The 14,356-nt window shown below is 44.7% G+C and overlaps 2 protein-coding genes across 2 annotated transcripts in view; one reads left to right on the top strand and one right to left on the bottom strand.

Annotated features, from left to right (window-relative positions):
* Nucleotides 1-14,356, top strand: part of chtf8 (CTF8, chromosome transmission fidelity factor 8 homolog (S. cerevisiae)) — a 159,413-nt gene that overhangs the window by 47,618 nt on the left and 97,439 nt on the right. The window lies entirely within an intron of this gene.
* has3 (hyaluronan synthase 3) overlaps nucleotides 202-14,356 on the bottom strand; it is a 44,626-nt gene continuing 30,471 nt past the window's right edge. The window contains exons 3-4 of the mRNA XM_073070540.1: nucleotides 8,491-8,592; nucleotides 202-1,699 (exon numbers count right to left, since the gene is read on the bottom strand). Of these exons, the coding sequence (XP_072926641.1) occupies nucleotides 770-1,699; nucleotides 8,491-8,592 (1,032 nt within the window). The 3' untranslated portion in view covers nucleotides 202-769. The remainder of the gene's footprint in view (nucleotides 1,700-8,490; nucleotides 8,593-14,356) is intronic.

Here is a 14,356-nt window from a genome sequence, read left to right as displayed (position 1 = left end):
TAAGTCAGCACATCCCATGATCATGTGGGTTTCCTCTAGGTGCTCTGGATTCCTCCCACAGTTAGTAGGTTGATTAATCATTGTAAATTATTATGTGATTAGGCCAGGGTTAAATAGGTGGGTTGCTACGCTGTATCTCTAAATAAAATACCATGATTTGAAAAGATGAATAGGTGACATCGATAGTTGACTTCATACATTATCTTTATTTTGATAAAAGTTCTTCTGAGCCATCACCAGAATATAAAGTGATAGTAAATCAGTATAGAAATTTTTGATACAAGCCTCCTTCCACAGGACAAGCATCAAGTTCACTCAGAGGATTAACGTCATGACTTTACACCATCACAGTTGTACAAATTGTAAAACTCATTCACTTCCTGTAAGTCCAGCTGTAGCTTAAACACTGAATTTTGTCCATTTGTACAAAAATAATTTACATTTTAAAAACAGCAATATTGCAAAAGAGGTGGCAGTTGTTGGCTCAGCTCCCCAGCGGTGAGAAAGGTGTGGGAACCCCAGCAGAGCCAGGTTGATGTCAACTGCAAATTGAAAATAATTTCCTGTATCAATGCAGTTAGAATTGATGCTCCACCCTGCTCAGCAGAACATAGTGCTTGGTAAACACCCACTCTCAGTGGGACTGCACTGGGAATATTGTTTGGTGCCTTTGGCTTCAGCATTGAAGTATTTATTTCCCAGGTGCAGGGGGCCATTAGACAGGCCAAGCCAAGCTCTCAGCCCTGGGGTACTTGGCACAGGTCAGGCCTCAGGCCTCCAGCAGGGCCAGGTCGCAATGCTGCTGCTTGTGGCGGCACGGCTTAGCCACGATGGCCAGGTAGAGGACAAGTAGCAGCAGCCAGTAGCAAGCATAGATAGCAGAGCCGGCGATGAGAAAGGGCCTTTCAGTATCAGGCAGTGGGTGCTGGCTCTCTTGGTAGATGGTGTAGGCCAGGCCCCCGGCCAGCACGCCAAACCAAACAGAGACAGGCAGCAATCCCACCAGGTTCACCACCAGCTTGCGGCGGCCCGATGTTCCCCAGCCAGGCCGGTTGATGGTTAGCAGGGCAAAGAGTTTGGCTGGCAACAGGCTGGACATGTAGAGCAACGAGTAGAGGGACAGAAAGAGCATGTGTGCTGAGCCGCGCAGCAGGCAGGCCAGAGCCGCCTTCAGTACCCCCACCCCTTGCACAGCCAACAGGAAGAGCAGGATGTTCCAGAGCCGTCCACGATAGAACAGCTGCATGACGGTGCTGATCAGAAAGAAGGGGAAAAAGCCACTGACCACAGCCTCGTAGGTCATCCAGGGGTGGTGCTTGTGGAAGCAGAGTGCACCATACAGCCACTCACGGAAATAGGACTTGCTCCAACGTGTCTGCTGGTTGAGCCAGCGAAGGTAGCGGCTCGGCGTCTCAGTCAAGCACCGGGAACGGGCTGTGAACTTGGTCTTAAAGCCCAGATTAAGCACACGGTTGGTGAGGTGGCGGTCGTCTCCGAAGCTGCACTTGGAGCCCAGGAAGTGCTGACTGTACCAGTCGTGCAGGAAGATGCGCAGCAGTGAATTACGGTACATGCCCAGTGGGCCACTGATACACTGAACACACCCAAAGTATGACTGACAGGCACGCTCCACATTGAAGGCCATCCAGTAGCGCACACTGCTGAGGAAGGAGATCCAGGAGTCGTACTGGTTCAGGATCTGTGGGCAGGCAGAGCAGGGTAGAGTTATACTGTACATTGTAGAACAATACAAGCCCTTTGGCCCTTGATGTTGTGCTAGCCCTTTAACCTACACCAAGGTTAATCTAACTTTTCCTTCCTACGTAGCCCTCCATTGTTTTCTTTCATCTGTGTGCCTATCTAAGAGTCTGTTAAATGGCTCCAATGTATCTGCCTCTACCACCACCTCTGGAATGACATTCCATGCACTCACCACTCTCTGGAAAAAACCTACCTCTGATATCCCCCACCCATACTTATGCTAATTACCTTAAAAGTATGTCCTCCAGTATTAGTCATTTCTGCCTTGGGAAAAAGGCACTGGTTGTCCATTTGATCTGTGCTTATTATCTTATACACCCCCATGGCCCGTGAGGACAAAAAGATCATTGCCAAAAGTGCAGTAAACTCTTCCCTTGTTCTTCATAGTAACCTGGGGTTTATTCTGTCCAACCCTGAGGACTTATCTATACTAACATTTTTCTAAAGTTCCAATACTCCTTCTTCTTAATCTTGACATTATCCAGCCTGTTCTATGCTGACCTCACATTCGTCAGGCCCTTTCTCACTGGTAACTACCAAGGCAAAGTAATCATTAAGGAGCTCCCCTACCTCCAACTCCAGCCACATTTCTTCTTATGCAACACATACAACAAGCTGAAGGAACTCAGCAGGTCAGGCAGTATCCGTGGAAACGTTGACTGCTCGTTTCCACGGATACTGCCCAACCTGCTGAGTTCCTCCAGCTTGTTGTACGTGTTGCTTTGACCACAGCATCTGCAGTGTACTTCGTGTTTACATTTCTTCTTGTATCTCTGATTGGTGTTATCCTTACTCTAGTCATCCTGTTACTGAGTCATAGAAAAGTACAGCACAAAAACAAACCCTTTGGCCCATTTAGTCCATGCCAAACTATTTAAACTGCCTACTCCCTTGACCTGCACCCAGACCATAGCCCTCCATTCACCTACCACCCATGTACTTGTTCAAACTTCACTTAAATGTTGAGATCAAGTTTGCATGCACCAGTCACGTTGGCAGCTCGTTCCCCACTCTCACTACCCACTGAGTGAGGAAGTTTCCCCTCATGTTCCTGTTAAACTTTTCACCTTTCACCCTTTACCCATGATCTCCATTTGTAGTGTCACTCAACCTCAGTGGAAAAGCCTGTTTGTATTTACTTTATCTATACCCCTAACAATTTTGTATACCTCTATCAAATCTCTCCTCAATCTTCTGTGTTCCAAGGAATAAAATCCTAACCTATTCAGTCTACTCTTATAACCTAGGTCCTGCAGAAAGGTGACTAAAACTGCACACAATACTCCAAATTTAGCCACACCAACGTCTTATATAACTTCAACATAACATCCCATCTTCTGTACTTATTGCTTTGATTTATGAAGGCAAATGTGGCAAAAGCTTTCTTTATAACCCTACCTACCTGTGCCCCCACTTTCAATGAATTATGGACCTGTATTCCTGGATCCCTTTGTTCTACTGCACTCCTCAGTGACCTACTGTGTAAGACCTACCCTGCTTGATCCTTCCAAAGTGCAACACCTCGCACTTGTCCGCATCAAATTCCATCTGCCATTTTTCAGCTCATTTTTCCATCTGTTCCAGATCCTGCTGCAAGCCATGACATTGTTCCTCGCTGTCCACTACACCCCCAATCCTGGTGTCATCCGCAAATTTGCTGAGCTAGTTAACCACATTATCATCCAGATCATGATACAGATGACAAACAACAGACCCAGCACCAATCCCTGCAGCACACCACTAGTCACAGGTCTCCAGTCAAAGAGGCAACCACCTACTACCACTCTCTGGTTTCTCCCACAAAGCCAATGTCTAATCCAATTTACTACCTCATCCTGAATGCCGAGCAACTGAACCTTCCTGACCAACCTCCTATATGGACCTTATCAAATGCTTTGCTAAAGTCTACATAGACAACTTCCACTGCCTTGCCTTCATCAACTGTCCTGGTAACTTTCTTGTAAAACTCTATAAGATTGGTTAGGCATGACCTGGCATGCACAAAGCCATGCTGTCCATCCTTAGTCAGTCCATGTCTCCCCAAATATTTATATATCTGGTCCCTTAAAATATCTTCCAATAATTTTCCCACTATTGATATCAGGCTCATCGACCTATAATTCCCTGGTTTATTTTTAAAGCCTTTCTTAAACAAAGGAACAACATTAGCTAGCCTCCTATCCTCCGGTGCATCACCTGTCACGAAGGGTGACTTAAGTATCTCTGCTAGGTCCCTGCAATTTCTGCACTTGCCTCCCCCAGGGTCCAAGGGGACACCTTGTCAGGCCCAGGGGATTTATCCACCCTAATTTGCCTCAAGACAGCAAACACCTGTGTAGGGTCCATGACCTCGCAGTTGTTTTGCCTCACTTCTATAGACTGGTGTCTGTCTCCTGAGTAAGTCCAGAAGCAAAAAAGAATTATTTATGATGGCCCCCAACTGCTTTAGCTCCACCCATGGATTACTGTTTTGGTCTTTCAGAGGACCAATTTTTTCCCTTGCAACCCTTTTGCTCTTAACATAGCTGTAGAATCCCTTAGGATTCTCCTTCACCTTGTTAGCTAAGGCAACCTCATGACTTCTTTTAGCCCTCCTGATTTCTTTCTTAAGTATTCTCTTGTACTTCTTATACTCAATAAGCACTTCATTTGTTCCTATCTGGCTATACCTGCTACATACCCATTTTTCTTAACCAGGGCCTCAATATCTATTGAAAGCAAAGGTTCCCTAAACCTGGTATCTTTACCTTTTATTCTGACAGACGTACAATCTTTGTACTCTCAAAAGTTCACTTTTGAAGGCCTCCCACTTACCAAGTTCACCTTTGCCAGAAAACAGCCTGTCTCACTCCACGCTTGCTAGATCCTTTCTGATACCGCCAAAATTGGCCTTTCTTCAATTTAGAATCACAACCCACAGACCACACCTATCTTTGCATATTTGCTTTGAAACTAATGGCACTGAGATCACTAAGGTGCAAAGTGTTTCCCTATGCAAACTTCTGTCACCTGCCCTGTCTCATCCCCTAATAGCATATCAAGTCAACAACATTCTCTTGTTGGGCCTTCTATGAACTGATTAAGGAAACTTTCTTGAACACATTTGACAACTCCATCCCATCTAGTCCTTTTACAGTATGGAAGTCCCAGTCAGTATGTGGAAGATTAAAATCACCTGTGATACCAACTGTATTTTTCTTACAACAGTCTGTAATCTCTCTACAACTCTGTTCCCTAAATCTTGCAGACAGTTAGGCGATCTCTAATATAGGTCCATTAACGTGGTCATACCATTCTTACTCTCAGTTCTACCCATAAAACGTTACTAGATGAGTTCTCCAGCCTGTCCTGGCTGAGCACTGCCTTGACATTTTCCCTAACCAGTAATGTCACCCCTCCCCCTTTAACCCCTTCCACTCCATCACATCTAAAACAATGAAACATCAGAATATTGATCTCCCTTCTAGAACTTATCCTTGCAAGCAGAACAAGTGCTACATCTCCTCCCTCACTACCTTTTAAGGCCCCAAACAGTCCTTCCAGGTGAGGCAACACTCCACCTGTGAGTCTGTTGGGTCATCTACTGTATCTGTTGCTCCTGGTGTGGCCTCCTGTATGTCAGGGAGACCCAACACAGATTGGGAGACCGCTTCGCCAAGCACCCTGCTCCATCCGCCAGAAAAAGTGGATCTCCCAATGGCCACTCATTTTAATTCCAGTTTCCATTCCGACATGTCAGTCTATGGCCTCCTCTACTGCTGCAGTGAGGCCACACTCAGGTTGTAGGAGCAACACCTTGTATTCCATCTAGGTAGCCTCCAACCTGATGGGCTGAACATCGATTTCTCAAACTTTTGGTAATGTCCCCACCGTTCACCATTCCCCATTCCCATTTCTCTCTCTCACCTTATCTCCTTACTTGCCTATCACCTCCCATTGGTGCTCCTCCCCTATTTCTTTCTTCTATGGCCTTCTGTCCTCTCCTTATCAGATTCCCTGTGTCTCCAGCCTGTATCTCTTTCACCAATCATTTCCCAGCTCTTTACTTCACCACCACCTCCCCCCAACCCCAGTTTTACCTACCACCTTGTGGTTCTTCCTTCCCTCTCCCCACTTTCTTATTTTGACTCCTCATCTTTTTCCTCCAGTCCTGATGAAGGGTCTCAACTCAAAACATCGACTGTACTCTTTTCCACAGATGCTGCCTGGCCTGCTGAGTTCTTCCAGCATTTTATGTATGTTGCTTTGATTACCAGCATCTGCAGATTCTCTCTTGTTTAGAATATTGAACTACCAGCTCTACCCCTCCTGTAGCCAAGTCTCACTAATGGCTACAATATCATAATTCCATGTACAAATCCATACCCTGAGCTCATCTGCCTTTCTATCAATACTTCCAGCATTGAAATATCTCAGGATATTAGTCACACCATGCTCAACCTTTTGATTCCTGACTTTGTCTGAGATCTCAACATTTCCACAACCTCTCCATTTTCTGTTCTGACACCCTGTTTCCCATCCTGCTGTAGCTCTGGTTAAAAAAAAAATCCCCATCCTATGCCACACTAGCAAATCTTCTCACTAGGATATTAGTTCCCCCCTCCAGTTCAGGTGCAAACCGTCTCTTCTATACAGGTCCCCCTTCCCTGGAAGAAAGCCCAAAGATCAAAAATCTTATGTCCTCCCTCCTACACCAACTCCTTAGCCACATATTAAAGTGTATGATCTTATTATTTCTGGCCCAGTAGCATGTGGCACAGGTAGTAATCTTGAGATCACAACCCTGGAAGTCCTGTCCTCCTGTCCTTTAACTTACCACCTAACTCCCTGAACTCACTGAATCTGAGATGCCCTGGACCCTGACACCCGGGAGACATCAAACCATCGAGGAATCTCATTTTTGTACACAGAACCTCCTTTCTGTTCCCCTCGCTATTGAATCCCCTATCACTTCAACTGGACCTTTTCTTCCACCCTTTCTTTCTAAGTCACAGTCAGACTCATGTACATAACTTTTTTCTTAATGCTACTTGCCAAGGCCTTCTCACGTTCCCTTCCAGCTCCTTATAACTCTATCCAGAACCCCATGCAAATGTTCCATAAAGGGACTCCATATTTCTGTTTTGCCTTTCCTTGAGCATATCCATTCCCAATTTACGGTCCCAAGTTCCTGCTTAATAGCATTTTAATTCCCCTCCCCCACTGAAATACTTCACCATACTATCTATTCCTATTTCTTTACAAGGCTATGATTAAGGTCAGGCTGTTGTCACTGTCTCCAAAATGCTTACCCACCAAGAGATCTGACACCTGACCTGGCTCATTGCTGAATATCAGATGCAGTAAGGTTTGTGCTGTAGTCTGTCCATCCTCAGACTGTGTCAGGAATCTTTTCTGCACATACCTAACAAATCCTGCCTCATCTAAACCTTTTGCACTAAGGAGATGCCAATAGTTATTTGTAGTTGTAGAACACACCTTCTGGTGCTACTTGGACACGTCTTCAATGATGAACCCGGGGTCGTAGGATGTTTCGGGTCTTTAATCATCAGACAATAAATATTACTAAATTTGAAGTCACCCAGACAAAAATCTTGTCATTTTGGCACCTTTCAAAAATCTGCCTTCCGATCTGCTGCTATTGGGGTGAGTGAGGGGAGGGTCTATAGAATACTCCCAATAGAGTGATTGCTCCCTTCCTGTCTTCTTGTTTCTGACTTCCACTCACACTATCTCAGTAGATAATTACTCCAGGATATCTTTGATTAGCAATGCCAGTCCTCCCCCCCCCCCCCCCCGCCCAACCTCTTTCACCATCCTCCCTTCAGATGTTTGAAACTTCTTAACCCTGGAACATTCATCAACCATTCCATAAGACATAGGAGCAGAATTAGGCCATCTGGCCCATCGAGTCCTGCCCTGCTAACAGCAAATGTCCATGCCATTGTAGTTCCATGCTCTAACTTCATCACCCTTGTTCCTGATACTTCTCACATGAAAATAAACACATTTCAACCCATTCAAATGAATGTGCTTATATTATATTGTATTCACTGCCTTTCTTTCCTCAGCCTCTCTACCTGTATACCAACTGCCCCATCCTCAGCCCTATCACTCTGGTTCCCATCTCCCTGCCAAACTAGTTTAAACCCTCTCCAACAGCTCTAGCAAATCTCTTTGCAGGAATGTTGGTCCCCTCGGGTTTGGGTGTAGTCTGTCCCTTTTGTACAGGTCAGAAGAGAATATCCCAATAATCCACAAATCTGAAATCCTGCCTCCTACACCAGTTCTTCAGTCACACATTCATCTGCCATAACATCCTATTTTACCCTCACTGGAACGTGGCAGAGACAGCAATCCAGAGATATCTACCCTTTATGTTCTGCTTTTCAGCTTCCTTCCTATATTCACTATCTTCTGCAGTTTTGTTTCTACTCCAGATTCCAGCATCTGTAGTTTCTTGTTTCTGAAATCAGTAAGAGCACTGTAGAAGACATTCTGGCCAGCCAAGTGTGTCAGGGTCACTTAATAGAGGTTCAATGTAGGGGTGAAATACCCAGAGATTGGGCCAGAGTTTGAATGATAGTGAGAAGGCTGCAGAAACTGAGGTATAGAAGGAAAGGATTGGAGAGCAGTAATCCTTGGCACAGCATCATGGATGTTTTTCTGGCTTATCATTGAAGGGAAAAGAGTGGAGCAGTTCAGATACTGACAAGAGTTAGTACTGACCTGCACGTCGCCACCCACTCCCCCTACACTGGGGTCTCCATCCAGGACTCTCACCATCTCTGCAGTGCAGGCTGGATCTAACACAGTGTCTGAGTCACATACCTAATAGAAAATGACAGCAGTTTGTCAGTTCATTCGAAACAGATAGCAGTGTATTTCTAATATACTGAGAATAGATGCTGGTAGTGAGATCAAGAGTTATGGAGGCAACTGGAATTTAATGCAGATAAGTCTGAGATGTTAACTCCACCATGGATGATCCCAAACCCAGCTGTACAAATGAGAAGGTTGGACATTGGGCTAGCAACCCCATCCTGTAAAAACCCAGCACAAAAGAAATGCCAACAGAAGTTCCAAAGACCTCATTCCCTCAGAGAGGATGGATCTTTGATGGGCTATACCTTGAAAGACTGAAAGCCTGTCCCAGGACAGATCTCAGTGAGCTGTTGTTCGCGGCCTATGCCCCAGTAGGAGTAATGGGCTTAAAAAGAAAAATAATTATGAGGTGTTCCACTGCTGACAGCTCCCACCCTCTGCAACTTCCCAACTTATACAGGATTGCATGCCAGAAGCCTTCTTCACTACCCTGTCATCCATGACTCCACTTTAGCTTCGCCATGTATTTGTACTCCATTGTCCCTATATACCACTAGTCATGGGCCTCCAGTCCACGAAACAGCATTCTACCCTCTCTGAATTCTACCTGTGTATTCCATTAGTCAGTTCTTCCTGGAATCCATGTAATTTAACCTTCCAGAGCAGCTTGCTATATGGAATCTTAGCAAAGGCCTTACTGAAATTCATATAGACCATGCCTACTACCCTCCACTCATCAACTCTCCTGGTCACCTCATCACAATAATCAAATTGATAAGATATGATATCTCTTGCTCACACACAAAGTCATGCTGACTACTCCTAATCAACCTTTCCAGATGTACATATATAGTATCCCTCAGAATCTTCTCCAGTGACTTACTGATCACTTATGTGCATTTTACAGATCTATAGTTCCCCATCCTCCTTAAATAAAGGCACAACATTGGCTACCCTTCACTCTACTGGCACCTCAGCTGTGGCTAACAATAATGCAAATATCTCAGCCAGGGCTCTCACAATTCCTTCTCTAGCCTCCCACCGTGTTCTTGGATATCTAGTATTTGACAGTTCCTTCATAGGGAGAAGGATCCGTAGCTCCATATAAAATGATAAGAGGAATAGATAAATAGTTCAATAAAGAACCCTTTAGCCCAACTCATCCATGCTAACCAAGGTGCCTACCTGAGCTAGTGCCTTTTCCCTTTCTACCTGTCCAAATGCATTTTATTTGTACCCACTAAACCTCTTCCTCTGGCAGCTCATTCCATATAACCACAACCTCAAACACAAGGAAATCTGCAGATGCTGGAAATTCAAGCAACACACGCAAAATGCTGGTGGAACGCAGCAGGCCAGGCAGCATCTATGGAAAAAAGTACAGTCGATGTTTCGGGCCGAAACCCTTCATCAAGACTCACGAAGGGTCTCAGCCCGAAACGTCGACTGTACTTCTTTCCATAGATGCTGCCTGACCTGCTGCGTTCCACTAGCATTTTGTGTGTGTTGCTAACCACAACCTCTATGTGGTAAGTGAGCACCTAATGTCCTCACACAAGGAAATCTGCAAATGCTGGAAATTCAAACAACACACACAAAATGCTGGTGGAACACAGCAGGCCAGGCAGCATCTATAAGGAGGGTCTTGGCCCAAAACGTCGACAGTGCTTCTCCATATAGATGCTGCCTGGCCTGCTGTGTTACACCTGATGTCCTCTTCTTGTTCTTCCCCTCTCATATTAAATCTACGACCTCTAGATCTAGATTTCCTATCTTGAGAAAAAGACAGTGATGCTTCATCGGCACGGACTAGATGGGCCGAGATGGCCTGTTTCCGTGCTGTAATTGTTATATGGTTATATCTTATCTATATCCCTCAAGATTTTATAAAACTTCCCTAAGATCACCCTCAGCCTCCTATTCTCTAGGAAGAAAGAACACTAGCCTATTCAGTTTCTTCATATGACTCTAGCCCTACATACCTCATAACACCTTCATGAATCTTTTCTGCACTTTTTCTGGCTTAATGATTTCCTTCCTAAGGCAGTGTACAAGTCCTACTCTGGTTCATTTATTCATTTACAGAATGTGGATGCTGCCAGCAAAGCCAGCATTTATTGTCCATCCCTACTTGCCCTTGAGAAGGTGGTGATGAACTGCCTTCCTGAACCGCTACACCCACAGTGCTGTTAGGGAGGAAATACCATGATTTTGACCCAGCGATAATGAAGGAACGGGTGATATGTTTCCAAGTCAGGATGCTGAGTGTCTTGGAGGGGAATTTCCAAGTGGTGGTGTTCCCAGGTATCTGTTGTTCTTATCCTTCTAGAAGGTAGTGGTTGTGGGTCTAGAAGGTGCTGCCTTAGAAACTTCGGTGTGTAGTTGCAGTACATCTTGTGGATAGTACACACTGTTCGTCGATGGTGGAGGGATTGGAAGCTTGTGGAAGGATATCAGTCAAGTGGCTGCCTTGTACTGGCTGGTGTCAAACTTCTTGAGTGTTGATCCAGGCGAGTGGTGAGTATTCCATTACATTCCTGACCTGAGCCTTGTAGATGGTGGACAGGCTTTGGGGAGTCAGGAGATGAGTTACACACCACACGATTCCTAGACTTTGACCTACTCTGGTGGCCACAGTGTTTATATGGCTAGACCAGTTCAGTTTCCTGTCAATGGTAACCCCCAGGATGTTGATAGTAGGGGATTCAGTGATGGTGATGCCACTGAATGTCAAGGGACAGTGGTTAGTGTCTCTTTTGTTGGAGATGGTCATTGCCTGGCACCTGTGTGGATCGAATGTTACTTGCCACTTGTCAGCCCAAGCCTGGATATTGTCCAGGTCCTCAGCATTTGAGTATGAACTGCTTCACTATCTGAGGAATCATGAATGATGCAGAACATTGAGCAGCCATCTGTGAACATCCCCACTTCTGACAGAAGGAAGGTCATTTATGAAGCAGCTGAAGATAGTTGGGCCTAGATCACCTCCCTGACGAACTCCTACAGTGATATCCTGAGGATGAGATGATTGACCTCCAACTGACCAAAAATCGTATTGTCAAAGTTAAAATCCATCCTGGTCCCAATTTCCCAGATGATCCAAATCCTGTTGTAATCTAAACTAATCATATCTGCCTGCACAAGGCCCATGTTATATCATACTTCCAATTGTTACCATGAGAAACTTAAAATGCAGATAATGTTCATCTAAGATAAAAACAATTCCAGGGATAGTCAGCAGGTCAGGCAGTGTCTTTGGAAAGAAACTGCTTCAGCTCAGTTGGAAAGACCATTAATATTCAATATTGACTTTCTTTCTGCCAGAGCTACTGAATTATTTATATATACACATTGTTTTTTTTGATAAGATAACGAGAGATCAATGATGGGGGGAGTGGATATTGTCTACATAAACCTTAGTAAGGCATTTGACGAAGTCCCTCATGGGAGGCTACTCCTGAAGATTAAGATGTGTGGGATCCATGATGAATTGGCTGCTTGGATTCAGAACTGGCTTGCCCATAGCAGACAGAGGGTAGTGGGGGAGGTCTGTAATAAGTGGAGTTCTGCAGGGATCTGTGCTGGGACCTCTGCAGTTTGTTATGTATAAATGACCTGGATGAAAACGTAGATGGGTGGATTAGTAAATATGCAGATAACACCAGGATTGATAGAGTTATGGATAGTGTAGAAGACTGGCAAAGAATATAGCACAATTTAGATCAGTTGCAGATATGGGTAGGGAAATGGCAGATGGAGTTTAAACTAAATAAATATGTAGAGCAAATGCAAGGAGACAGTAGATTGTTAAGGGTAAGATCCTTAACAGTGTTACTGAGCAGAAGGATCTTGGGATCCAAGTTCATAGCTCCTTGAAAGTAACTACACAGGTTGATAAGGTGGTTAACATCATCAAGATTCAGGGTGTAAACTGAGGACAGATATGAGGAGGAACTTCTTTGCCCAAAGAGTGGTGAATCTTTGGATTTCTCTGCCCAATAAAGCAGTGGAAACAATCTCAGTAAATATATTTAAGACAAGGTTGGATAGCATTTTGCACAGTAGGGGAATTAAGAGTTAGGGGGAAAAGGCAGGTAGGCGGAGATGAGTCAATGGTCAGATCATCCATGATCTTATTGAATGGCGGAGCAGGCTTGATGGGCCAGATGGCCTCCTGCTCCTAATTTTTATGTTTTTATATTAAGAAGGCTTAGACCATAAGACATAGGAGTAGAATTAGGCCATTCATCTCATCAACTCTGCTCCACCATTCCATCATGACTGACCCCAGATCCCCCTCAACCCCATACACCTGCCTTCTCACCATGTCCTTTGATGCCCTGACCGATCAGGAACTTCATCAACTTCAGCCTTAAGTATATGCACGGACTTGACCTCAACCACAGTCTGTGGCAGAGCATTCCACAGATTTACTACTCTCTGGCTAAAAAAAATCCTCTTTACCTCTGTTCTAAAGGGGTGCCCCTTCAATTTTGAGGCCATGCCCTCTAGTTCTGGATACTGCCGCCATAGGAAACATCCTCTCTAAATTCACCCTATCTGATCCTTTCAACATTCGGTAGGTTTCAATGAGATCCCTCTCGCATTCCTCTAAATTCTAGTGAGTACAGGCCCAAAGCTGCCAAATGCTCCTCATATGTTAATCCCTTCATTCCTGAAATCATCCTCGTGAACCTCCTCTGGACTCTCTCCAATAAGAACACATCCTTTCTAAGATATGGGGCCCAAAACTGTTGACAATACTCCAAGTGCAACCTGACTAGTGTCTTATAAAGGCTCAGCATTATCTCCTTGCTTTTACATTCTATTCCCCTTGAAATAAATGCCAACATTGTAGCTGCCTTATTTACCACAGACTCAACCTGTAAATTAATCTTCAGGGAGCCTTGCATGAGGACTCTTAAGTCCCTCTGCACCTCTGGTACCATAGAACCATAGAACATTACAGCACAGAAACAGGCCTTTTGGCCCTTCTTGGCTGTCCCAAACCATTTTTCTGCCTAGTCCCACTGACCTGCACCTGGGCCATATCCCTTCAAATCCCTCTCATCCATATACCTGTCCAAGTTTTTCTTAAATGTCAAAAGTGAGCCCGCATTCACCACTTCATCTGGCAGCTCATTCCACACTCCCACCACTCTCTACGTGAAGAAGCCCCCCCCTAATGTTCCCTTTAAACTTTTCCCCCTTCACCCTTAACCCATGACCTCTGGGTTTTTTCTCCCCTGGCCTCAATGGAAAAAGCCTGCTTGCATTCACTCTATCTATACCCATCATAATTTTATACACCTCTATCAAATCACCCCTCATTCTCCTATGCTCCAGGGAATAAAGTCTTAACCTATTCAACCTTTCTCTGTAACTCAGTTTCTCAAGTCCCGGCAACATCCTTGTAAACCTTCTCTGCACTCTTTCAACCTTATTAATATCCTTCCTGTAATTAGGTGACCAAAACTGCACACAATACTCCAAATTCGGTTTCACCAATGTCTTATACAACCTCACCATTACATTCCAACTCTTATACTCAATACTTTGATTTATAAAGGCCAATGTACCAAAAGCTCTCTTTACAACCCTATCTACTTGTGATGCCACTCTTAGGGAATTATGTATCTGTACTCCCAGATCCCTCGTACTGCACTCCTCAGTGTCCTACCATTTATCTTGTATGTTCTACCTTGGTTTGACCTTCTGAAGTGCAATACCTCACACTTGTCCGCATTAAACTTCATCTGCCGTTTTTCTG

This window comes from Hemitrygon akajei, chromosome 17 (genome assembly GCF_048418815.1).
Source record: "Hemitrygon akajei chromosome 17, sHemAka1.3, whole genome shotgun sequence".
In the NCBI taxonomy this organism is placed as follows: Eukaryota; Metazoa; Chordata; class Chondrichthyes; order Myliobatiformes; family Dasyatidae; genus Hemitrygon; species Hemitrygon akajei.
This window is presented reverse-complemented; position numbering and strand designations above follow the sequence as displayed.